At 40.1% G+C, this 26878-nt stretch overlaps 1 protein-coding gene across 1 annotated transcript; it reads right to left on the bottom strand.

Annotated features, from left to right (window-relative positions):
• On the bottom strand, positions 1-26799 carry LOC108259052 (A disintegrin and metalloproteinase with thrombospondin motifs 5). Its single transcript, XM_017458184.3, has 8 exons — positions 25448-26799; positions 14148-14280; positions 13106-13273; positions 12425-12708; positions 10574-10757; positions 5549-5724; positions 4570-4745; positions 1-3192 (listed from the first exon to the last, which is right to left on the bottom strand). The coding sequence occupies exons 1-8, from the start codon at positions 26480-26482 to the stop codon at positions 2565-2567; spliced, it is 2784 nt and encodes a 927-aa protein (XP_017313673.1). The 5' UTR covers positions 26483-26799; the 3' UTR covers positions 1-2564.
• Positions 26800-26878: the final 79 nt, after the last annotated feature.

Here is a 26878-nt window from a genome sequence, read left to right as displayed (position 1 = left end):
TTAAATATAGAGATTTTATATACATATTCTGAAGATGACTTGAAAAACAACAAAAACATCCTTAAAAAGGAAATACTCTGCTTAGTCATATATTCATATTCCTTATCAAATACAAAAAAACAACAATAAATAAATTCAGCAAGTTTTTTGTACATACCAGTTACACACATAATAAATTATGATTTCAGTGCTGTGTTTTTGTCTTTCAGCAAAGGCATTTTCCCATGGCAATGATCAGACAGTACTGCATATATTAAAAACAGCTAAAATCTCAGGGCCTCAAAGTTTGAAGTCAATTGAACTTTCAGCTTGAGTGGACAAGTGTCTGGCATGACATGAATTTTAAACAATTTTGAAACAATTCCACTTTGTATTCTTAATATTTGAAATATTCTTAACATTTGAAAACATAAAACAAATGGGAAGTATATTTTACACGCTAACAATTTGCAGCGATCTTTTTAAGTAGTCCCAACTTAACTGTGCTATTGTCAGACAAACTCAATTAGGTTATACATTAACAATATGCTTTTGTTCAACCTTTGAAATTTTTAAGATTAATATTCAAGGCTAAAGGAATACAAAATCAGGATGAAATTCTCCCGAATTACAACGCAAACGTAAAAACTGTTGCTAACACTTCAGTTTCACTTAAAAATGACCAAGCAAATTGTTAGCTTAGTTTAAAGTATTGTCTACTCTTGTTGAATTGGTAATATGTTAACTTTGTATGCTTAAAATTGGTTAGCTAGTTGCACCAAGTTGAAGACTATGACTTGTCAAGTATGTTTAAAGATAACTGCCTAATATTTGGTATAAAACTGTGTGTATTTGTATCACTCAATATTAAGAGAATAGAATGCTATTGTTAATATCAATCAATGAATACATTAATACATTTGTCTCCATGATTATTTTCATGAACACCTAATAAACATATATTGTCGTAAGAATGATTTTGTTCTCTCTCTTTTTTTCCAGTGGGTTGCCTAAATACAGAGGGGTGACAAAGTAACGGAAAATGGTGGCTCTGTTATTCAGCTCCAAATCAATACAAAGTTCTACTTATTGACCTTTATCCTTTGATTAAACATTTCTATCCTATTGAGAGTAGTCTCTTCCCAGGGCACGTTCCCCTCATCCACAGGAGATGAGGGCCCATGGAATGGTTTGTTGAGTAGGAAAACGATAGAGATCATATGCTATGGCCTTCACAGCCACTACAACTTAACCCGACTGCACACCCATAGGAGAGTTTGGACCAGTGTGTTAGAGCGCACTCTCCACCATTATCATTAAAACACTAATTGAGGGAATAACATTTGGAAAAACTGTTCATTTTTGGAATCAATGCCATGATCAAGGCACATTGAAATTGTTCAGGCAGTTTGTTATGGCCCAACACCTTAATTTGTTGTCACCTGTGTGTATTTAGCTGACTCAACTATTAATTTGCCTATAGCTGACTGAATGCAAAATTGTGCATTCAAAAATGTGTCCAGATAAAAAAATAAGAGGATTTTCAAGTTGGTTGAGCTGAATATTTGAAATAAATGTAGCAAACTTCATTTTTATGCTGAATTTACATTTTTATATTAAGCGTTATTTCCTATTCGTCAGGATAATTTTTAAGAGTGTTTTTTTTTTGTGTTGTACGTGTTTAGTTAACACAATGTCTAAGAAATGACGTAAGAAATGGTTTTGCCTGTTTAGTATGAATGCATGCTTTTTAACATCATACACGTCCACCATTATTGCTGTAAATGTTTATGTATGTTCTAATGAAAAATGTGTTAAATTAACACACGTTCAAGAAAAGTATACGTTTTTTTCCCAGTCCATTCCTTTCTCAGCAGGAATCCCGGGCACATTTAAAAAAAACATTGACCGCCGTTAACCAATGGATTAGCAATAAAGACCTAGATGAGCTCACTCTGTCATAAATGTGATAGAGTGCTCTTATAGTTTTTCAAATATGGTGGTACGTACATTAAGCAAGTGAGAATGTACTGGAAAATGGTTTACATCCAGAAACTTTTGGGCATGTTTCCAAAAGTTTCCAGTTAGTCCAAAGCCAGAGTAATCTTTAGTACAGTCCAATCATGCATAAATAGTTCAGACTCCATTCACTTGTAGTTTTTATGATGAACTGAGGATTAATTTCTACTGACTTCTCTGGGTTGCAGTTTAAATTTGTTGTAGTTAATGAGCTGAAATGCACTCTACCCCATAGAGGGATGGCTGGAGAAACGGATTGTGGTTGGCATGAGATGAGTGGCTACACACTGTTGATTGTAGATTCCAGGCAGCCGATGAAGTGACTGCATTAGAGGCCAGGGCAGGCACTCGTTGTCCACGGTCATAATGCTAGAAAAATTCAGTTCCACAGTGACGAAGTTCAGGCATGAATAGGCATTCGAACTTCAAACTGTTCTGCTCTATAAGACACTATGTGCTCCAGTTTGTCTGTCTGTCTCTTCTTGAGACCTTTCACCTCAGACCCGTAAGAAGAAGCATGCATACGTGTGCACAAGTTTTCGCAATTACATTTCCATCAGATTTTCTCAGCACTTTTTAACCAGACAGTGTTTAAAGGCTGGAGGTCTGTCCCCTAGAGGACATCCCTTAGCTAGCTTTCCCTGCGGGTCCTTGCACTGGACTGTACGACTTTGCCAGCCCGTGTCACATGTCCTGGAACAGGTCATCCATGAGCCTGTCACCCACCGTGGCCCAGGTGGGGTTGATGGAGGTTCTGTTGTGGGCACAACCTTCGTAGTCATGGTTAAGACCTCGTCAGAAGACAATGCTGCAGGTGTGGCAGAAAACACCAAGGTTGTCCGAGGTGGAAGTGGCGTTTTGCGAGGCACAAAGAAGCTATAACGTATATCTAGAGGCTTCTTTGGGTCAGTTGCTAGTACCTGCACTACAAGGCTCTCTCGGAGAGCGCCAGGCCCTGTGGTGTGAAGAGCCTCATCATGCTGGTTCCAGCCACTATAGTTAAGCATGGTGCCATTCAGTAGGATTAGTGTCTCAGAGGTGGAGATCATGAACTTGCCATTGAGAAGGTACTCTCCACTGGGCCGACGCAGGGCTAGGTAAGCAGCAAAGTGAGCCTGACCTTTTGGCTTGTACTGACGGACCTTGATGTGAGTTGAGCCGTCTGGGATCTTCACAACATCAGTATATCCCTTACTGCACGTAGGCGGAGAGGAAGAGAGAAGATAGAATACAATAAGATTACAGGATTACAGAAAAAAATTAATACAGAAATGGATTCTGATACTGTAAGCAATTAAAACACAGTTGTTCTTTTGAAGCAACACAAGAAATAGACCAAGTCATTTAGCAACATTTAGGCTACTCACTTTTAGATTCTATAGGAATTTAGGAAAACTGGGAAAAGGCATGGAAACAGAAAAATACGAGTATGTGGTTAATCTTATAATGTATAAGGCAGCAAAAAAAGAGGCTTGGTTATGGTCTTGTCTTTCTGGAAAAACAGAAAATTGTGGGAACTGTTACTCATTAGGTTTGGGTCACACATGATATTGATCTCTCTTTGTCCTGCAGCCTTCATTTATGACTGTCAGCTCCCACTTGCATAAGGGAATCCTTATAAATCTCGTGCTTGCAACTTTTTATTAGATTTTATGCCAACGTGCGTACATCTAATGCTAATATTAGTTTAAAGAGTCTAACTGCTAACTTTACAGTCAATTCTATTGAGAGGTCTTTTAGAAATGCCGCGTCAGTGATTTAATCTTCTACCATGTTATTTAGATGACTTACAACAGAAAAGTCAAACATTCTTTTGTTGTTTACTCAGAATGAAGCACATTTTAAATCTTGAAAACATCAGGCATTTTTAAAAAGGATTTCAAGCAACTGCACAAAGCCTGTAAACATGTGCTCTAAACAAAATCAGATGTAGCAAGTTCCTAGTAAATATTTCCAGCATTTTACCATGGACTGTTCCACTGCCTGGAATTAAAAAAATCTTATAAACAAAAAAAAAAGGCTGAATTGAAATGCATTAAAAATAGTTTACCATTAATAATATGCTTCTGTCTGTGCACTGCCATGTTCATGTGATCTCATATTTCAGTTTCTCAGTGAAGTCAGGATTGTTGATTTTTGCCTAACCTCGCCTGAACAGCTGGAACTCTAAAATAGAGTGCCATTCCATTACTCGTTTCCAAGCAGGAGTTTAGATATTTTGACTTTCCATCTGGAAAGTCATCTGGAATACTCGCGAGAGTGCGCAGTTTGAATCTTAAAAGTCTCTGCTTATTATTCAATTATTTATCTTATAAAACACATTCTTTTTTAAGTACTATGAATTATTCAGTATTTCCAGTTAATCTAATAGGATCGCTTATGTAGTTACACAAGTGAGAAATATATGTCTGGAATGCACTGTGGAGTCCTGGGAGTTTAAGGGGTTCCAAATGAGGCTATTCTTATACATATGTGAAATACTTGAAACAGAAAATACATCTTTACATCTACATTTAGATTCATTCTTTGCCAAATGGATTTGACCACAAAGAACATATAGTGTTTTCCTACCTCTTCTTGGTGAAGTTGCCAGCCACTCTTACGCAGCCTGTGCCGTCACCACCGCAGATGCCACATTTGTCATAATGCAGCTTGGAGCCTATTATTCCATCGCAGCCAGTGCGCACACACTTCCCTTTCACACAAACTGAGCTGCTGTAGGGCCTACACTCCGTCCCATCTATCACCTAAGAAAAAGTTTTAATCACTACCAAATACTGAGCTCATCCTTTTGCCACTGGCATTATCTCATTACCTATAACTATATTCTACAGAAGAAAAGTTTGATGAGCATTCTATGTAGTGTTTATTTAGCTTTGTTTTAGTTTAGATCTGGTTTGAGGAATTTCCAAACTGCTGATCTCCTGGGATTTTCACTAAAGACGCAGAATGGAGAGTGGCAGTTCTGGTGGCGAATGGCCATACTAGTTCGAGCTGACAAGAAAGCCACTCTTTACACCCATGGTGAGCAGAAAAGCATCTCAGAGCATACATAATGTCACATGTTGAGGCAGATAGGCTACAACAATATAAAAGCATATCAGGTTCCACTCGTGTCAGTTAAGAACGGGAATCTGAGGCTACAAATGACACAGGCTCTCTGAAACTGAACAGTTGAAGACCAGGAAATGTTTTTCCAATCTTCAACTGTACAGATTAAGTGAGCCTATGCCCACTGTAGCCTCAGATTCCTGTTCCTGACAACGTGGTCTTCTGCTGTTGTAGCTCATCTGCCTCTAGGTTCAGAATGTGAAAAGCATTCTGAGATGCTTTTCTGCTCACCCTGGTTGTAAAGGGTGATTATTATTATTTGAATTACCATAGCCTTTATATCAGCTCAAACAAGTCTGGTTACAGTTAATACTAAAAGTGTGTAATATCAACTTACAGTAATTTACAGTCTTACAGTAATTTCTATGTTCAAAAACGTGTGACTGGTAGTGTATATTTTATATACAGAAATTTTCATATTAAATTATGCTGAACGTACCCTTTGTGAGAAGACTACATAGTATCCCGTGCCTTTGGCCCTACAGGTTAACTTGCACATGTCCTTTGGCAGCACACCAGCATACTTGGGCACCCACTCGACAAAGGTCTTCACTCCTTTAGGGTCTGTCTGAGGCCCATTCCTCGCCTCACACTGTTCCTGCCTGAAATTCTTATCTAATTCAAAGCAAAAAGTCACATTAGAGAGCGTGTGTGTGTGTGTGTGTGTGTGTGTGTGTGTTTACAAGGATAGGAGTATATGAGAGTTTTGACTAGACAGATTTTTTTTTAAACAAAATCTGCAGCTTTTATTAAAAAAAAAAAAAAAAGCCAAAAGGTTTCATTTTGGTTACTGAGGGTAAGGTTAGGGATAGATTTAGGTGTTTATTATTAGTGCAGCTAATTTAGGTGTAATTAGCTGCAGTAATAATTATGTCAATGGATGTTCCTCACAAGATTAGTAGTAAAATGAACGTGTGTGTATACAGTGTCCTCCACTAATATTTCCACCCTTGATAAATATGAGCAAAGAAGGCTGTGAAAAATTGTCTTTTATGGTTTAACCGTTTGATCTTTGTTGAAAAAAAAAAAAAATCACAAAAATGCTCTGCTCTCATGGATATCAAACAATAACATGTATAGCAAACACAACACAGGTTAATAAAAAAAAAGTTTGTTAAATATAGGTGTGCAACAATTACTGGCACCCCTGTGAATTATATTTGAAGTACATTCCCACTGAAATTTTACATTTTGTTAGTACACCTGGGTGACCAGGAACAGGAAATTGTTCAACCATGACTTCCTGTTTCACAGGGGTATAAATATAAGGTAACACATAGGCCAAATTCCCTCAGTCATTCATAACAATGGGTAAGAGCAGGGAATATACCTGTGATGTGCGGCAAAAGGTTGTTGAGCTTCACAAAATGGGACGTGGCTATCAGAAAATAACACAATGCCCATTTCACCATCAGGGCAATAATTAAGAAGTTCCAGTCAACTGGAAATGTTATGAATCCACCTGGAATTTGACGTATGTCTACTGTCTCAACACACTGTGAAGAGGACGGTTCGAGTGGCCAAAAAATCTCCAAGTATCACAGCTGGAGATCTGCAGAAATTAGTTGTGTCTTGGGGTCAGAAAGTCTCCAAAACTACAATCTGAAGTCACCGACATCACCACAAGTTGTTTGGAAGGGTTTCAAGAAAAAAGCCTCTACTCTCATCCAGAAACAAACTCGAGCGTCTTCAGTGTGCAGACACTACTGGAACTCCAAATGGGATCGGGTTCTATGGTCAGATGAAACCAAAACAGAGCTTTCTGGCAATAAACACCAGAGGTGGTTTTGGCACAAATGTTGGGTAAATTACTTAAAAAAAGTAATCCACTACAGATTACTAATTACTACTTTAAAATTGTAATCTGATTACATTACCGATTATCGCATGTAAAAAGTAATCAGATTACTAATTACTTTACTTTCACGTTACTTTCAAAACCTATCAAACCTACAAAAATAACTCATCGTTCTTACTTTTAACACACGTCAATGTATGACATGATCAGAAAAAGTTGATTTATCATAAAACTTGCCTCGGGTGCAGTCACCGTTTGTAGGACTAAAATATAAAACTTTTCTAAGGAGGCTAGTTTGGTGTCTCTAGCCAAGAGGAGGCACAGCTAAGCTATCATTGTATTGCCATGCAAAATACATTATCTTTCCTTATGCTCTGCTCATATCATGTTCACGTAAACTGGAACTCATATAAACATTTACGCTCCTTGTTTTCCTGCTCAGCATGACAGGATATTAGTGTATCAGTTTCAACCCATTTAGTGGTTAAAAAACCCCCAAAAATCGGCATATATCCATTTTTCCTCACTCTGACTGTGAGCTAGCATTTGGCAGAATTTAGAGCTGTCAGCTAATAAGACACCAGTGTTTGCATGTATTTTCCTGTAAACCCTGTCTGATTGGTCTCGCCTACGTTCACTGAAGACATACAATTACAGGCGGCCTTCTTTTACAGACATTCAATTACGTAGTGACAAACCGCTCCAAGTGGAGAATTATTCGGGGCTAAAGAAAAATTCTTAGGGGCAAAACGTGATTTATTTAAAAAATGCATTCCACTTAATATTGTTTTCTTAACAGTAAATTTGTAACACAAGTAACGTAATTTTATTGACATCAGTAACTGTAATCAAATTACATCAATTTAAAATGTAAGGCGTTACACTCCTGTGTTATCAGAAAAAGCCATTAGAATACAGTAACGCAAAGTAACGCGTTACACCCAGATCTGTTTGGTGCACACAGAGAGGTAGCCATATGGAACAGTACCTCATACCCACGGTTATATACAGTGAGGGAAAAAAAGTATTTGATCCCCTGCTGATTTTGTACGTTTGCCCACTGACAGAGAAATGATCGTTCTAGAATTTTAATGGTAGATTTATTTGAACAGTGAGAGACAGAATAACAACAAAAAAAATCAGAAAAATGCATGTCAAAAATGTTATGAATTGATTTGCATTTTAATGAGGGAAATAAGTATTTGACCCCTCTGCAAAACATGACTTAGTACTTGGTGGCAAAACCCTTGTTGGCAATCACAGAGGTCAGACGTTTCTTGTAGTTGGCCACCAGGTTTGCACACATCTCAGGAGGGATTTTGTCCCACTCCTCTTTGCAGATCTTCTCCAAGTCATTAAGGTTTCGAGGCTGACGTTTGGCAACTCGAACCTTCAGCTCCCTCCACAGATTTTCTATGGGATTAAGGTCTGGAGACTGGCTAGGCCACCCAGGACCTTAATGTGCTTCTTCTTGAGCCACTCCTTTGTTGCCTTGGCCGTGTGTTTTGGGTCATTGTCATGCTGGAATACCCATCCACGACCCCTTTTCAATGCCCTGGCTGAGGGAAGGAGGTTCTCACCCAAGATTTGACGGTACATGGCCCCGTCCATCGTCCCTTTGATGCGGTGAAGTTGTCCTGTCCCCTTAGCAGAAAAACACCCCAAATCATAATGTTTCCACCTCCATGTTTGACGGTGAGGATGGTGTTCTTGGGGTCATAGGCAGCATTCCTCCTCCTCCAAACACGGCGAGTTGAGTTAATGCCAAAGAGATCCATTTTGGTCTCATCTGACCACAACACTTTCACCCAGTTGTCCTCTGAATCATTCAGATGTTCATTGGCAAACTTCAGACGGGCATGTATATGTGCTTTCTTGAGCAGGGGGACCTTGCGGGCGCTGCAGGATTTCGGTCCTTCACGGCGTAGTGTGTTACCAATTGTTTTCTTGGTGACTGTGGTCCCAGCTGTCTTGAGATCATTGACAAGATCCTCCCGTGCAGTTCTGGGCTGATTCCTCACTGTTCTCATGATCAATGCAACTCCACGAGGTGAGATCTTGCATGGAGCCCCAGGCCGAGGGAGAGTGACAGTTCGTTTGTGTTTCTTCCATTTGCGAATAATCGCACCAACTGTTGTCACCTTCTCACCAAGCTGCTTGGCAATGGTCTTGTAGCCCATTCCAGACTTGGGTAGGTCTACAATCTTGTCCCTGACATCCTTGGAGAGCTCTTTGGTCTTGGCCATGGTGGAGAGTTTGGAATCTGATTGATTGATTGCTTCTGTGGACAGGTGTCTTTTATACAGGTAACAAGCTGAGATTAGAAGCACTCCCTTTAAGAGTGTGCTCCTAATCTCAACTCTTTACCTGTATAAAAGACACCTGGGAGCCAGAAATCTTTCTGATTGAGAGGGGGTCAAATACTTATTTCCCTCATTAAAATGCAAATCAATTTATAACATTTTTGACATGCGTTTTTCTGGATTTTTTTTTTTTTTTTTCTGTCTCTCACTGTTCAAATAAATCTACCATTAAAATTATAGACTGATCATTTCTTTGTCAGTGGGCAAACGTACAAAATCAGCAGGGGATCAAATACTTTTTTCCCTCACTGTATGGTGACGGTTCTTTAATGTTTTGGGCTGTTCTTCTGCCAGAGGACCTGGACATTTTGTTAGGCTACATGGCAGCATGGACTCAAATATCAACAGATATTAAATGAAAACCTGACTGTCTCTGCCAGAAAGCTTAAAATGGGCCGTGGTTGGATCTTCCAGCAGGACAATGGTCTAAAACATACATCAACATCAACACAAAAATGGTTTACTGACCACAAAATCAAGCTCCTGCCATGACCATCCCAGTCCCCTGACCTGAACCCCATAGAAAACCTGTGGGGTGAACTGAAGAGGAGAGTCCCCCAGTGTGGACCTCGAAATGTGAAGAATCTGGAGAGATTCTGTACGGAGGAACGGTCTCAGATCCCTCGCCATGTATTCTCCAACCTCATCAGGCGTTATAGGAGAAGACTCAGAGCGGTTATCTTGGCAAAGGGAGGTAGCACGAAGTAATGACTAAAAGGGTGCCAATATTTGTTGTACACCTATATTTAACAAATATATACAGTATCTCACTTTTGTTGCCAGCGGTTTACACATTAATGGCTGTGTGTTGAGTTATTTTGAGGGGACAGCAAATTTACACTGTTACACAAGCTGTACACTCACTACTTTACATTGTAGCAAAGAGTCATTTCTTCAGTGTTGTCACATGAAAAGATATAATCAAATATTTACAAAAATATGAGGGGTGTACTCACTTTTGTGAGACACTGTATATATATTTTTGATAAAACTGTTTTGTTAGCAATTGTTTGATATCCATAAGAGTAGAGTATTTTTGTAAAATTTTTGAACAAAAGATCAAAAGGTTAAACAATAAAGACAAATTTTCACAGCCTTCTTTGCTCATATTTAACAAGGGTGCCAATATTAGTGGCGGGCACTGTAATTGGGTGGTAGAGCTACTTTTGTACATGTATGTATACTGCATATGGCAACACTTAGATTATGTGTCATTGCATATATTCATGAACCGTCTTGGAGTAATATGCTTCAGCGTATGTGTGTACTTTATATATGTGTGTATGTAAGGGATGGCTCTCACTTCGCATGGGGCATGGAGTGATGTTACAGGACCTGTAGATGGCTCTCTTTCCTGTGCAGTAGCGTCCATTGTTGCGAGGAGGAGGGTTGTTGCACAGACGCTGTGTGAACTGCACTCCGCCTCCGCATGTTCGAGAGCATGCACCCCACGGCCCCCAAGAGCTCCAGCTACCGTGGTTAGAGGCCTAAGAGGAGATAAAAACAGATGGAAAGTGAGTTATTAGGAAAATATGGGCAATTGTAGCAGAAAGTTAAGACCTAAGAGAGGTTAAGTTTTTTTTTTTTTGTGACCATAAGAGTGCCAGTTAAAATCTGAGCATACAAATACAAATGGGGAAAGCCCAAATACTGAAGGCCAAATAATATGACCATAAACCACACATGAAATCCTGGCGCTGAATGCAATTTATAACAAATTGGTTCTTATACCACAAGATATTGCATAAAGAATTCATTCAATTAATCAAGTCCTACATATACATATATAACAACAACTAACAAATGCTTAAAGGCATCTCAATCTGCAGCTCTTAAGAGACACATTTTTCTTAAGAGACACACAATTTCAATGAAATTGCTTAATGCCAAAAGAATTCAGCTACAGCACTAAGTAAGTATGTTATGAGTCTCAGAGAGATGTTTCATGTAAGAATGTGTGCACACCCATTCCCATTACTAATAAACAAACATGAAGCCAACAACAGCTCAAAAACTGTCTTAATTGAGTGAGGGCACACAAAAAACACTGGACACTGTTAAGAAGCAATGCAAATTGAAGACAAATTTACCAGAGGAAAAGAGGGGAAGTATGCATGTGTGAGTCTTAAACGAACACACCAGATCCGCATTTTCCTGATTGATTCGTACAAACAAATAGAAATGAAGAAATACTCTCAAAAGGACATTCTTCTTTTAAAGAACATGAGTCTCTGTGACACTTAATAACATACCAAACAAAAATACCCAAGCAGCCTGGAGAAGGGCAGACAGTACATAAGATTCCTCAAGTCCTGCAGGATTAATCGCCTTGATATTATCTTGGCTACCTTAGGCTAGAAAAACGCCTTATGACTACATCACTACAGAGTTATGCACAGTAACCGAGGGACATAAAGGATGGATAGTCATTTGGTACTCGTAACTTATTCAACAAACTTCTTTGACCCCGTTCAGTTTCTGTTATTTTATGCCACTGGAAGATTCTTCTCTTATCTCTGTCTTTCATCATAACGGCAAACTACTGTGTTAGTGAATACCCTCTCTTGCCAAGTCAAAAACATTTGGCACTTCCAGCTTCAACCTCCTTCTCATGTTCTTGCTTTTCATATATTATGTTCCGGCTTCTCGTATATTCATGGTGAGAAAGCCCACACACCTTCATGGATCATTTGACCTGATTTCCTGCTTACACTTTCCTTAATGACATCGCCAGTTCATCTGTCTTCAGCTTTTTGTCACTAGTTCCACCCCATCTTTCCTCACTTTGAATTCCTCCCTGTATTTGACCGTGCAATATCTCTCTTAGGGTGTACTTTATTTCAGCAGGCCTGTTTCACTTTCCCTCTGACTGTCTGTCTCGTTCTCACATTCCAGCCCAAGTTCATGCTGGGGAAACCTCTCTATCCACCCAGTGCTTCCTGGGGAGCTGTGCCACATTCTTTTAACACATCCAACCATATATTTTTCTCTAGTGCTCTTCCACTCTGTGAACACAGTATATCATGCTTAGCCTCTCAACACAAAATTCATAAAACAACCGTATGCCTTAAATGAACTCTTTTTAAACACTGATAATGTTATAGAGTATCAAAAACTGTCTTTCCCAGTTTACCATACTCTCCCCCAAACCCACCGAATAGTGCCTCTTGCGTGTCTTGTCCACACACTTCCCATGCAGGCATATCCTGCCCTTGCCACACTGTGTGCCCTCTGCCGCTGGCAGCTTCTTGGTCAGACACACCATCTGGCCCTTCCTGATTACAGCGCACCACAGACGAGCACACACATCCATGCCTGGGCACACAGAATACTCGGACCCGAAGGCTAGCTGGCACTGCCGCACTGCATCATAGCTCTGACCAGGAAGTTCCTCAGGACCAAGCAAAGGATTATGTGGCATGTCCAGCAAACACTCCGCTGCAGTGGAAGACAGAAGCATTGGACAGTCAGCAAAATGATGCTCTAGATTAAAGTGCATACATTTTTTCAGATCACACTGAACACAAGAAGCTTTGGTTATCTGGTTATCTCTGAATGTTTTCCGACATCCAGCTCATTTCTTTGAAATGTTTAATAAGCCCCTTAAAGGAGTGGTGAGATGTATTTAAGATTATACAAAAGACACAGTGCCTTGATTTAGACAAGCCTCAGCTTGTGCATGTTGCATTTAGGAGAACAACATGTCCATGGAAAGTTTTGTGGTCACAGATCCCATTTTAAAAATTAAAATTTTAATGAACACATTGCTTTATGTTTATATGATTTTTTAAAAACTTTATATGTCTATCACTAGAACTGTGATGAAGAGTCACACCATTTCCATCATCAAAGAAGTCAGTGATGGTGGCCGAGGTGCAGCGGCTCCAGGGTTTGGAAGCGTCGATGGAGGTCAGGATTGAAGACATGAGTCTCTTGTCCTCTGTGGAGCCAAACCTCTCCTCACAGAACTTCGAGTCATCATGAGACAAGCCTAGAAGGTGCCCTGAAAACACACATTTATGTTAGATTGTTAAAGAGTGATTTTGTGGGCACTGATATCAAGCACTGATATCAAAATTGAAAATTTAAAAATGGATAAATATCTAGGAAAATAAGGATATCTTTAAGTTAATAGTATTAAGTTAAATACAATAAACACTTAATTAACAAGTCCTCAGAGTCATCACAGTTGAATAGACAGAGACCTATTTATTTGAGGTCTAGAGAGACGTTATGTTCAGAATTTGGATTTGGATACATCATCTTTCTCACTCCATGAATCTGCTATGAAAACAGAGTGAACACATAAACAGATTTTAACTGCTGTGTTCTTTCCCTCTTCAGTTGTAATCAGGTCTACCACAAGCTTCTGTAGTTCAACTAAACAGTTTAGTCTTCTTTCTACTGTGATCTAATTCAATTCATTATCTAGTTATCAAGACCCATGTTTGTTGAACCTTGATTTTTATCGCAGGGAAAATATTATTACACTGTGAAGTGTTGTTTCTGAACATGTATATAGAAATGCTTTATGGTGTTTCCATCCATCCATTTTCTGTACCGTTTATCCTACACAGGGTCACGGGGAAGCCTGGAGCCTATCTCAGGGAACTCGTGGACACAAGGTGGGGGACACCCTGGACAAGGTGTTAACCCATGCAGGGCACAATCACACACACTACGGACAATTGAGAGATACCATTCAGCCTACAATGCATGTCTTTGGACTTGGGGAGGAAACTGGAGTACCTTGAGGAAACCCTTGAAGCACGGGGAGAACATGCAAACTCCATGCACACAGGGCAGAGGTGGGAATCGAACCCCCAACCCTGGTGGTGTGAGGCAAATGTGCTAGCTTTATGGTGTTTTGTTCATACCAATTTCATGTGCGACAGTGAAGGCAGCGTGCAGGCCATCATCTTCTATCACAGCGCAGCTCCTCTCTGGAGAACACACCGTGCCCACATCAGCCATGCCCAGTGTATCACATGAGTGATGTCCGCACAGGTCCTAAAGAGAGCATACACATGCATGACTCAAGTTCAGCTGAGAAATTCACTGGACATTTTACTGTCAAACACTAATGAGCACACATGCGCACTCACAGAAGCACGCACGCACACACACACACACACACACACACACACACACACACACACACACACACACACACACACACACTGTATTGCAGTTGTACTCACTGATAACTCTTAATGAAAGGGCTCTGAGCTGCAATAATAGCAAGAGGAAACTACTGTAAATTGCAACAACTCGTCTGCTTCAGTGATAAGAGGCTATTGGCGGTTAAGTTTGTGCCTATCCATGCTTGCACTTTACTTCTTATTCACACTGATCTATCCAGCCGTGTGTTTTGTTATGGTAGCTGATTGAGGTATTGATCTATCTTCTCTTCCTTTCTCCCATGCAATTACACCTTCAGGGCAGATTATTGTTCAGCAAGGGAGATATCAATTAGGTGATCAATACTACATGCTCTCCAATTCACATCTTAATATGAATACACACATACAAACACATGTGGCTGCCAACAGGACTTTATAGCTCCTCTAGAACTTTATATATCATGCATCCAGACAAAATATCCAATAATATTGTAGTAGGAAAATTCAATATAGTTTGGAAAAATATTTACAAAAAAACCCCCAACAACCCCCAGATATGTGATTACATAAGCAGCCACCCCTTGTATGTATACTGTGAACTAGCAATGCAAACAGAAATTTTATTAATGTTATGTCTTGCCACTTGAAGGGAGAATCCTTCATTCTTGTAGTACAATGGTGTTTAGTGGTTTGCCTGGTGTACAGATGATTGCCTTTCTTGCCAGAGAAACTGCTGTAGTGATGCACAGATAGTGATGAGTGCAAAAAACTAATGTTTTATGTAGAATCCTGAATGGGTTGCATGCAATGCTGTTATTTCTATGAGACATTTGCAGATCTTTGATGTTTATTTCCTGTCTGTAATAACTTAGTATAAGTTCCCTAAATAGCAGTCTCAGGAATGTCCTTGAGGATTGTTTTTTAAGCATAATTTCAGCCAATGTTTTATTAGTAGGATGATAAGTGAGCTCATAGCGGGAGATAGTAAGTTCATAGCAGTGTTTATAGCTCAATGCATCCTTTCTCTTTATAGTGAAAAACAGAGGAAACATCTATGATGTACTTATGAAATCCACAGTTCTAAAATTAATTTTATTTATCTCAGCATTCATCATTTATGCACAACTACACTGCCCACTGCTCCATGGGTCCAATAGAATAGAAGAATGTTCTGTGAATACTGTGAAAGATATTTTACTATGAAAACCTCACACACCCCTGTGTTTTTTGCAAACATACATCAGCTTCTATTAGTTGTATATGATAGAAATCCATCATGGAGATGAAATTTCGCATACCTCCATTCTCTAACAATTGATTAATTATTCCCAGAAGTTTGCTGAGCCTCTCTGAGTGCATATTTACCCATTTAATCATGCTGAAAGGAGACAATCCACACTTTGTTTCAGCATTTCACACACAAGTTTATGTAAACACATACACACACAAACAAGTCACTTCCCCCCACACCCAAACTACATTACAGAAAGGTGATTTTAAATGCCAAGTTCTTTGAAGAACAAGTATGTTTACTAGACCATCTGAGTCTAAAATCCGGATGGGCAAGGTTTCAGTGATTACATCAGTGGACTGCATGTGTGTAGTGTATTTTGCAGAGGCCAGTGTGAGGACAGTGTTGTTTGGTCTAAAGGCTAGGTCGGGGTGTTACACTGCACTGTGTAGTATTAAATTTTGTATCATCTCTGAGATGATCCCTGCACTACTGCGAACTGGATATACAATAGTAGCTGTATACTAGAATATATATATATATATATATATATATATATATATATATATATATATATATATATATATATATATATATATATATATATACTAGTATAGCTATATATGAAAAGTTTCACATGGTTAACTATGCCACATTATTTGATCCTAATATTGTTATTCCTAATATAAGTGATTGAAAAGACTAATCTTTACACTATTCCACATTTTCTTTTTCTCCCTTCCCATGGGCTCCCTCATCCAATATCTATCTAACCCTTTTTAATTTTTTTTTTTTTTACCCTTTTCCTGACACACCCTCTCTCATATATCCATTTTATTTTCTTTGTCTTTTACACATAACTTATTCGCAATTCTCTATCCCTTGCAACTGACCCCTTTACTGCTGTTTTGTTGATTGCGAACATGGATCTTTCACAGACCCATGTGAGAAGGGCATAGACAGACAAACAGAGATGGAGACAGAGACAGACATGGCACAAGATGGAGATGAAAATATGGGCAGAAAGAGGCAAATACACAGACAGTTATTTGAGGAATTCCCATGGCTGCACACCAAGGCAAAAAGAGGGCAAAAGGAAATGAAAGTTTCTGAAATATTCAGGGAAAACAATATTGGCAGCGACACAGAGAAGAATATATGTGAGGCAACAATCAAAACAGAAGCTGGAGATTGTGGTCCAGGGAGAAATACTAACTAGACATGACAGTCTGGCCAATCAAAGATTAAACCATGACAGTGATGGTCTGTCAGTTACAGAAGCTGCATACTGGTGCAAGACAGAAATGCCAATCAAAGTATGATTCAAGACAAAAATGCACGATGGATAGGAATTATAGTGACAACAACAGTTTATAGTTGGGTTTGGAATATTTGGTGAGACAGAAGGAAAGATGTCTCTCTCTATCTCACAAATGCAATACCACAACTTCACTCTGACAACTTACGGCACTATTGCAAGCTCGGTCAGCCCTCAAATTTGGCATTCATTCAGAGCAAACATGTTGAGGAGAGACAGGAAGAGTGGTATTTAGGTGGAGAGAACTCTGGATATTTGATGCTAGGTGTGACCACACCACAAGATTCTGTCAGCTGTTTCTGATTTGTTTTTCTTCTAAGGACGGGTGAAAACAGCTCCGCTTCCTCTTTGCTTAGTTGCATACTCAGCTGTTTTGGTCCTTACAAACATGTATTTGTTTTTTTTTTGTCCCATTTGTCGGAGGTGAGTGGAGGTTCTCTCATCTTCATTATCATCATTAAAAAAACTGTGGTCAAGCAGCTAGGGCTTCGTACCGTATGTTCCCAATGAACACGGTTACTATGTATATATTCAGTGGTGAATAATGTTATCTTCAAATGAATAAACAAAAAGGCCCCCTCCCATAATGTCAAAAAACTTCAAATCCACGGTGGTCAAAGACAAACTTTTGCCATACTGCGTTTCTCAGAAGTTGCCGGAATGAATCCAGCAGTGCTGCTTCCTGACTCTGGCACACAGCCCAAAACTTTTGGCCAGTCCGCCAGCATCATGGTTCAACATAGTCCATCCCAAATTTGTGTGAGGTTTTCAGCATGCTGTCAACTTCCAATACAGGGAGAGAAATTTAGGATATGTGAAATACCAGACCCTGATACAAACATTAGCAAAGAATCTCAGGAAAATATTTGCCTCCCATTTTGTCAGTGTTATACATTTACACAAACAGCTAATACTTGTGCTGTACATTGAGAGAAATCTTGTCTTCTGACTGCTGGTCAGTCTCCATGACTCTTGATGCCACTGTGAAAATCATATCGCAAAGGTGCTCACTGGACGATACTTCACGACACTGTGTGCACTCTGCAATACTGTCCAAAGTAAAATGATGATGCCACTAGTCACCTCATTGTGACAATGTTAACAAGCAGGCAGTGCTCAGTTTTACAGTTTTATGTCCCTGAAACGTCAATAGGAAAGTAGTGGTCCAAAGCACAAACACACAGAAGATTTCAATTACTCATTACCTGGGATGATCATTTATGATCTTTTTCTCTCTATGTACTAGCTTGCTGTTGGATTTAAACTTGGGGAAACAAGCCAGTCACTCTCTGTGTGCAGCCTACATTACATAAATGTGGTTACTGATCAACCACACAATGCTGACTGGAGCTGCAACAACTAATCGATAAAATCGATAATAATCGATTATGAAAATCGTTGTCAATGAATCTCATTATCGATTAGTTGGTATGCGCGCGGCACGGGGGAGATTTACTCATTAGTGTTCCATTTGAGTATTCCATTATGATATTACTTTTCTAAAATCCACACACTAGACGGTAGTGCAGAGTGCATAGTGTAATTGTATAGTACTTAATTTGGAACACAACTTTAGTATTTACTTTCCGAAGCATGTTTTCGGAAGAGAAGTAACCTAGCGTTTTTTTACTAACCGGAAGTATAAGCCGCTTCCTACATGACGTCATACGCACGTAATGTGACGGCGCTAGCTTTAGCCTAATAGCCAGAATCACCGTACATGACTTTCTTTTCTCTCAATGACCATCAGACGGAGGTGAAATCGTCAAGTGACTGAGGAAAAAAATGTGCGACCTCCAAGTCCTCTAAGGCAGTGGCGCATTTTACACCGCAAAGAAGATTTATAAACTTTATAAATCAGAGTTTGTGTAGCACGAGCACGACAGTGATGCTGTCGCGAGTTGCTTAAAAGGTTTAGTTTGATTTCAGTTTATTGACATTATATGCTGTATCAGTGTAACTTATGTTCTTTATTATAATGGAAGTGATCTATTAGTAACGAGGCCGCATTGCTCCCTACGCGCTGTGTATATTCTGTCGTTTATTATAACGGAAGTGATGTGTTAGTAACGAGGTCACGTTGCTCCTCCTATATATGTATGTATATAATGGCACTGAATTAAACTACGGTCCTAAATGAATAATATATATTGCAGTAAACTGTTTGATCATCCAGAACTGATAGCCTAAATGAGCATTTCCACCATTTTAGGTTTAAGAAGAGTACGAAAGGGCATAATGATATAAATTTTGCAGTCAGAAACTACTTGCCAGCAGTGGAATCTCAAAAACTCTGCTGGATGGTGTATTTTTAAGTGTCTTTGCAGTAATACACAGTAAATAGTACATTATTTATTTATTTATTTGATTTTTTTTTGCCTTTTTGGTAAAAATGTTCATTTTTTTTCTCTTTTGATCGAAAACCAAAAGCGTTGTTGTTGACCATTTTTGACCAGATATTGTCTGTAGCATTGCTAATACATACAGTATATTTAACTGATGTTAAATATATACTTGCCTAACATTAGCTAAGTCAAACATACTTTGATGTAATTCACAGTGTAATATCATGTAGAGGTGATTAAGTCTTTAGCCTTCTACGTCTGTTTTGTAAATCAGAAATTTATAATAACCTCTGAAAGGTCAGTGGAATACATTTACCTGCCTTTGTTTACCCTCTCACACAGTGCGAGTCTCATGATTTAGTATCCAATTCACACACAATTCAGCCAGAATTTCAATTGTTTGTCAGAGACAGCAAAATCATGCAATGTAAGCCTAGCTTAAGTGAACAGACTAATAATAAAGTATACTGCATAAACACACTATACATGTACACTTTCCTACTTCATATTTCATAACTCTAATCAAAGGGTGGGAAGAGTTAGTGGCTTGCATGTGTGCAGAAATAATTCCTGAACTCCCTTTACCGTGCTGACTGTAGGGCAGTTATAGGTGATTAGGTTACTCAAACGTTTCTGTACCATTACAGATAGTTCTGTCTCATTGAGTTTTGATAAAATTTTAATTAAATCAGTGAGTGTATCTAGTTTATTTCCATAAGACATCATTTCAAAATAATAAGCTAAGAGACAGATTTGTACCAGTTGTTATTTACTATATCTGATTTCCAGTGCATCAAAAGTTTACACAGAGTTTGATAGTATTCGGTGTCATTACCTTTTAATTGCTTAATGTGAATTAAACACTTGGGGAAGCCTTACACTAGCTTCTGACAATACTGTACCAGAATGTTTTACTAATTCCTCCTAACAGAACTGGTCTAACTCAGGTTTGTGGGCCTCCCAGACCAGTGGTGGCTCAGTGGTTAAAGGCTCTTGGCTACTGATCAGAAGGTTGCGTCTTCAAGCGCTACCACCACCAAGCTGCCACTATAGAGCCCTTGAGCAAGGCCCTTAACCATTAACCTATATGCTTCAATGGTGCCATATAATGGCTGTCCCTTCACTCTGACCCCAACTCCTGACAAGGAGAGATATGCGAAGAAAGAATTTCACTGTACTGTAATGTACAGTATATGTGAAAGATAAAGGCTTCTTCTTCTTCCTTGCTCGGACACACTTTTTCAGTTCAGTTCACAAAATTTGAATGGTGATCTGCAGACTTCACTCTGGCATTTTCATGCTGGCCTTGGAGTAGGGGAATATTCCTTGCATAGCAGCCTTTCATGCCCAATGGTGGATGTACATACTTTGGTACCTGAGGCCGCCAACTCCTTCATGAATACCTTTGTTGTTGTTTTGGGCTTCAGTTTAACCTCTCAGACCAAAGTTCGTTCATCCCTGAGCAATAATTTGTGCCTCCTTTCTGAACAAAGCAGTGTCTGTGTGGTACCTTCAGTTGTTTGGAAATTACTCCTAAGAAGGACCCTCACTTGTGGAGGTCCACAAATAATGGTCTTGGCTGATTTGCTTGGATTTTTCATTTATATCAATTGCTAAAATCTTAAATACAGTCACAGGTGCACTCCGAATTAACTTCTAATTATAATACTGTCCCGAGCAGAAGATTCTAAATGTTATTACCTCAATTTCTGGAATCTTCCATAATGTTTATAGTTCTATAAAAAGGCTTTTCGTTACCAAGGTGTCATACAAGAAACATCTCATGATGGGTAAAAGCAAAGGGTTCTCCAAAGACCTTTGGAACCATATTGTTTTAAAATATATTTATGGAATCTGATACAGACGTAGTTCAAAACTTCTGAAACCTCCAGTAAGCACCACTGGGGCCATTATCCACAAGTAGAATCTACATCACTCCATCATCACCCGGCCACGCACAGGAGCTCCTCGCAAGATTTCTGACCAGGGAGTCAGAGGAATAGTCAGAAGAGTAGCCCAAGAGCCAAGGACCTCTTGGAAAGATCTCCAGAAACACTTGGAGGCAGCAGGTGCCATCGTCACAGAGAAAACAATAGGCAATGCTCAAGCTCACCCCACAAGACTCCATTACTAAAGAAAAGGCATGTCCAAGCTCGTTTAAAGTTTGCTACAACTCATTTGGACAAGCCTATGAAATACTGGGAGAGTGTAGTCTGGTCAGACGAGAGCAGAATTGAACTTTTTGGCTGTCATACTACACACCATGTTTGGAGAAGAAATGGCACTGCACATCACCCTAAAAACACTACACCAACAGTGAAGTCTGGAGGTGGAGGCATCATGGTGTGGGGCTGTTTTTCATCACATGGTACTGGCAGACTTCATATAACTGAAGGAACGATGAATGGAGCCCTTTACCAGGAGGTTCTTGAGAAGAATCTGCTGCCATCCACCAGGATGATGAAGATGAGACGTGGGTGGAGCTTCCAGCAGGACAACGATCCAAAGCATACAGCAAAGGAAACTCTCAGTTGGTTTCAGTGAAAAAAATCAAGGTGTCAGAATGGCCCAGTCGATCACCTGACTCGAATCCAATTGAACAAGATTTAAAGACAATATGTTTAGAAGAACGGGCCGAAATCACACCTGAATACTGCGGCCCATTAATTTCTTCATACAGGAAGTGTCTTGAAGCTGTCATTACAAACAAAGGCTTCTCCACTAAGTATTAAATAAATTTCAGCTAGCGTGTTCAATGCTTTTTTCCCTGTGTCATTCCGCTTTATTACACATAACTTTATTTATGGACTTTAATGTTGTGAATTCTTTATATTTCGAGATTTCATGAGTTAATACTGATGTTTGGTGAAAATTTCATGTGAATAGCCTCATTGGAAATATATTTACTGAAAAAAATGTTGACGTGCCAAATAGTTATTTCCCCCACTGTATGTGACACATTGAATTAGTTGCTTGCCAATTGTATGATTATTCTTGAGTTTTTCCAATAGCTAGTTATTCATACTCATTAATAAAGTATTGAGATGAAAATCTTGTTTGTTTTTGTTTATATCTATGTATTTCTGTAAATTTGGTTCATTTTATAGATTTGAATTATGATTAACACAATACTGCGTAGTATCGTGATACTTCAGCTGGTATAGAATCGTAAGATATGTTTATGATTTCGTGACAACCCTAAAATAAAGTAGATGCCTAACTGACTTGCCAAAAGAAATGTATGGAGTTGTGAAAAACTGAGTTTGAATGTCTTTTGCCTAGATTTATGCAAATGTGTGGCCTCAATTTTAGATGTTATGTAATAGAGGATAACTAGCTAGTAGGTGGGAATTAGCAAAGGATTAAATTGGGAGAAAATGGGGTTTAAAAAAAACCTATTTGTATGCTTAGTTGATAAATGACACCCCAGTACATTTTCAGTTTCTCCTTGAGACCAGGCTTGAAACTGAATCTGAATCAATTGCCATTCAAGTTGACTCAGAGCCTACTTTGTTGAGGACACAACTGAATACCAAATATTTTCTAGCACACAGTCCCTCAGAAGCTGCTCTTTGCATCCCATTCTTGTTCAGATCCTCGACAGTCAAGGCATTGTCTGCTCTCTCTCCTGCAGTGTCAGAACACTCATGCATTCGTCTCCTGCATTACATAATATCTCATAATGCCTCTCAATGTGCCTCTTGTTCTGGCCTCCTGTGTCATCCTCGCATGCTTGAACTCACACTGGAGCTGAAAGAGGGGCGAAGGGATTCTGAGAACTGTGTGTTGGTGTGGGCAGGGGGCTTGTTTTGTTGTTCTGCCTACTCTTTGTGTATCAAAACATGACTCAAAAAGCCAGTGGCAAATTTGCTTACTAAAATTAATGATGTAGTGTGGACAGTTAGAAAATGGAATGCATTTTGTGAAGTGCATGTTGGTGAGATCTGTGCCAATGGTTTTATGTCCACATTGGATTCTTTAGGAGGGTTTGTTCTGCTCTTCACTATGCACTGTATTGTGCTTTGAGATACAATGGCTGATTTTTTTTTTTGATGTAGTAAAACGTTTGGCTTTGGACCTTTTATTATTCTTAGTGTGAAGCGTTCATTTTGTTGAGTGGCAAGTTTTTATAATAATTAGCAAAGCACCAATCCCATTTTATTTTAAGGATACCAAGCTCTGACTATTGGTTGATACTGATCTGAAACTCACTCACTAGCTGTGCATGAGAGGTGTGACCATGACATGCTTTAAGTTGGGTTGTCCTATGTTCACATGCATGATCTGTGGTGTCAGTAGCTGTTCATCGCAGATCATATAATATATCAATGGATCAGCTTATAAAATATGTGGAATGTGAGCTGATACCCATCCAGTGTTTCAGGCCAGTATCAATCAGTATCCGTTAGATTAGTTCATCACAACTTGATACAAGTTGATTGAGGCATTTTGGTGCATATGTCTGTTTAGATGTCATTGTAAACTTTACATTTATTAATTTAGCAGATGCTTTGATCTAACATGTCTTACAGCTGAGCTGAGCAGTTGAGTGAGAGCCCAATACTGCCAGTTGGGTGGGCCAGGATTTGAACACAAACTTCTGATCAGTAGCCCAGAGCCTTAACCGTCTCACAGATTAAGTGTCTCATATTCTACCAAGTGAGCTAGCCAGGCTTTATTTGCTTTAGTAATTACAGTCACTGCATATGTACTTGGGCATTGTGCAAACTGAGGACATGAAGGGCGATGATTCTCTGAGTCCATTTCACACACTCAACAGTGTGGGTTTGTAGCTCTTCCCCTTGGATATTTGCATGCTCTTTTTTACCTGGTGTACCCTGTTTACATGGCAGACTCAACCACAACAACCACACCCACAGAGGCTGCTCCACCAGGTGTGTAAGCAGCACTCAGACAGAGAAATGCACTGGCACCGATTTGCTCTACACTAGTTCAGCACTGTATGGCACTGCCAAGAGAAAGCAGGCTGTCAGTGGAATATGGCATTAGCGAGTCCTGCCAAGGGGAAGCAACATTAACCTAGTGCCAAGTGAAAGCACCTCAGAGCAGATTCCATTGAGAATCCCAGTGCCAAGAGAATCATAACTAAGCGTGGGATCTGTTCCCTACTGAACAGGACCTCACATGATTCGCTTATGCTGAGAGTTTGGTTAGGCAAAGGACATAGCACTTGCAAGCAGGGATGAAAGCTTACCACATGAGAGAGGGTGACATAGGCACAAACTATTGTTTTTTGCTGTGGGTTTGGTTCAAAGAGGGGGGAAATTTATACAAGGGTGATCTCTGAGAGCTCAAAATCCATAAGGAAAGGCATGAGAAGTATTTGAAGTTAAGAAAATTTTCACATAAAACAATTATTTGAATGCTGACTTCATTTTTTTCAAATGAGACTGGGTACTACTCTTTTTTTTACTTAGCTTGATGAAGTAAAATCTAGTGATTTTTAGAGTATAATTTCCCTCCAAAGTAGTATATTCTATGTGAACTACATGGTTTTGGTGAAAATTAACTTGGCACGGCTGTTTCAAATGTGTGTGTGTGTGTGTGTGTGTGTGTGTGTTTGTGTGATTTCAAGTGAGATGAGAGATGCTCGTATGTAGACCTTATAGGCTGATGATCTTTCATTTACCTACAACAATCATCCCTTGGTCTTAGAAATCACTCACACAGCCCCAGAGTTTGCTTTGTGTCATCACAAAGATGACTCTGTAAGCGTTCTAATGACCCAAATCATTTATAACGGTGTGTTCCTAACATCAATAATCAATAGCAGAGTTGTGGAGAGAGCTAATGGCCTTTGAATGACTGGTAAAATAATGAAATGAGGGCTCATAAGAACAAGCACAGAGCTTTGACAATCTGAAATGTCTTTGTTTTCTTCTGAATGTTAATGTGTCCACTCATTATGGGGGAAAAAATTCAAGCATTCCATGGCAGTTTGTATGAAATGAAATGAAGCATGTTTCAAGTTTGGAAAGCAAAAGTATTTCCTGGATCTGTACAAACACGACTGAATCAAAACATTTGCACGTGTTTACACTTTTGTGTCTGTACTCCCATAACACAACACAACACACACACGCACACTTACTTTTCTGTGGGTTACTGATTCTAACCATGGTCACAGGTTTCTCTTTACCTGCCTGGTGAAGAGAATGGCCGCGTCGTGATGATGCTGATGGTCATCGTCCAGTGGGTTCTGCTGGTTCTGCCACTTGCAGAAGTTCTTGAGCGTTGCGGCAGCGTTCTTGGTCACATCGAGGCCTTTCTCGTTCTCCGTCAACACCGTGACCTTCACTACAGAGAGACGGACAGGGTTCTCGATACTGGCGTGGCCGTACAACCGCGACGCGATAGACGCCAATGTCAGCAGGTAGTGTTGTAAATCGTTGCCATACTTCTTAGCCATGGACGCGTCTGCCACCAGTAACAGCTCCACGTGCCGCGCGCGCGACACCGATCTTTTGCTACGCATCTTTGCATTTTGTGATTGCGCGAAATTCACCCAGAACCTCCTGTCGCGCGCATCGTAATCGTCGCGCTTTAAGTCCCCCATCGCTTTACCTGTCCTTCGGCGCGTCCGCTCACTACCATCGCGCCTTCTCTTTTCACGCGTTCCGCAGCTTTTGTGTTCCGTCACGGCCTCGAAGCCAAAGCTCTCCCAGGTGTAATAGTGCAGCGTGCGCTCTGTGTCGTTCTCACGCTCTCTGCCGTGCGCGATGGATCTGATTTTGTAGCGGTCATGGTTCACGGCGAAAAATCCACTTAGTCCTCCCTTGCACATGTTGAAAACCGCTAACGATTCCGGATTGGAGTCGACTGTTCCCCGATACAAGCAGCCGCGGCGCAGGAATCCCGCGACACGTAGGGTCGCACTGTACGGAGAACCAAGGTGAGGCGACAGCACCGACTCGTCCCGCTCCAGGTCAAGCTGAAACCGCTGATCGTCCAAATACAAGAGGTAGCCCACTCTCCCGCCTCCGTGATAGAGCCGGTCGATGGCGCGCACGAAGCCGCCGGTCTTCCGTACAGGTGCGAAACCCGACCCATTGACAGGTGGCGAGAGACTCGCGGAGTCCGGAAGAGCATCGGCCACGCGCGGTAACGAGAAGCACAGCAAAACAATCTTCAGCGACGCGACGCCGCCGGGGATAGAGCAAAGTGCGACGTTCATCGTTTCTCAAAGAGCACAGCTCACATCCACACGCAAAACACTCATAAACACGCTTAACTTGACTCAGGGGTGGAATTTAGGAAAATGGAAACAAACGCTCAGTGACGTGGATGCGCATCTTCTTCATGCATCCGGGCAGAAGTAGGAAGAGGCAAAAACAGAGCAAGTGATAGAAAAGCTGAAAGCAAAGCAGAGCCGGGACGGAAAGTGCGCAAGTGAAGCTAAACATGAACAACCGTAAAGTTTTCCTCTTTAAAAGCGCACGCACGCACGCACGCAGGCACACGCGCGCGCACAGAGAGAGAAAGAGAGCGAGAGCGAGAGAGCGAGCGAGAGAGAGAGAGAGAGAGAAAGTCCTGCCCCCTTAGCGCTGAACTCTCAGTACACCTCCCTCCT

This window comes from Ictalurus punctatus, chromosome 26 (assembly GCF_001660625.3).
Source record: "Ictalurus punctatus breed USDA103 chromosome 26, Coco_2.0, whole genome shotgun sequence".
In the NCBI taxonomy this organism is placed as follows: domain Eukaryota; kingdom Metazoa; phylum Chordata; class Actinopteri; order Siluriformes; family Ictaluridae; genus Ictalurus; species Ictalurus punctatus.
This window is presented reverse-complemented; position numbering and strand designations above follow the sequence as displayed.

Excerpts from the sequence above, each read along its gene's own strand:
- LOC108259052 (XM_017458184.3), bottom strand. The coding sequence starts at position 26,482 with ATGAACGTCGCACTTTGCTCTATCCCCGGCGGCGTCGCGTCGCTGAAG. Across the intron at positions 14,281-25,447 it reads CCATTCTCTTCACCAGGCAG|GACCTGTGCGGACATCACTC; the intron begins GTAAAGAGAAAC and ends TGCTCTCTTTAG. Across the intron at positions 12,709-13,105 it reads CTTCTTTGATGATGGAAATG|CGGAGTGTTTGCTGGACATG; the intron begins GTGTGACTCTTC and ends CTTCCACTGCAG.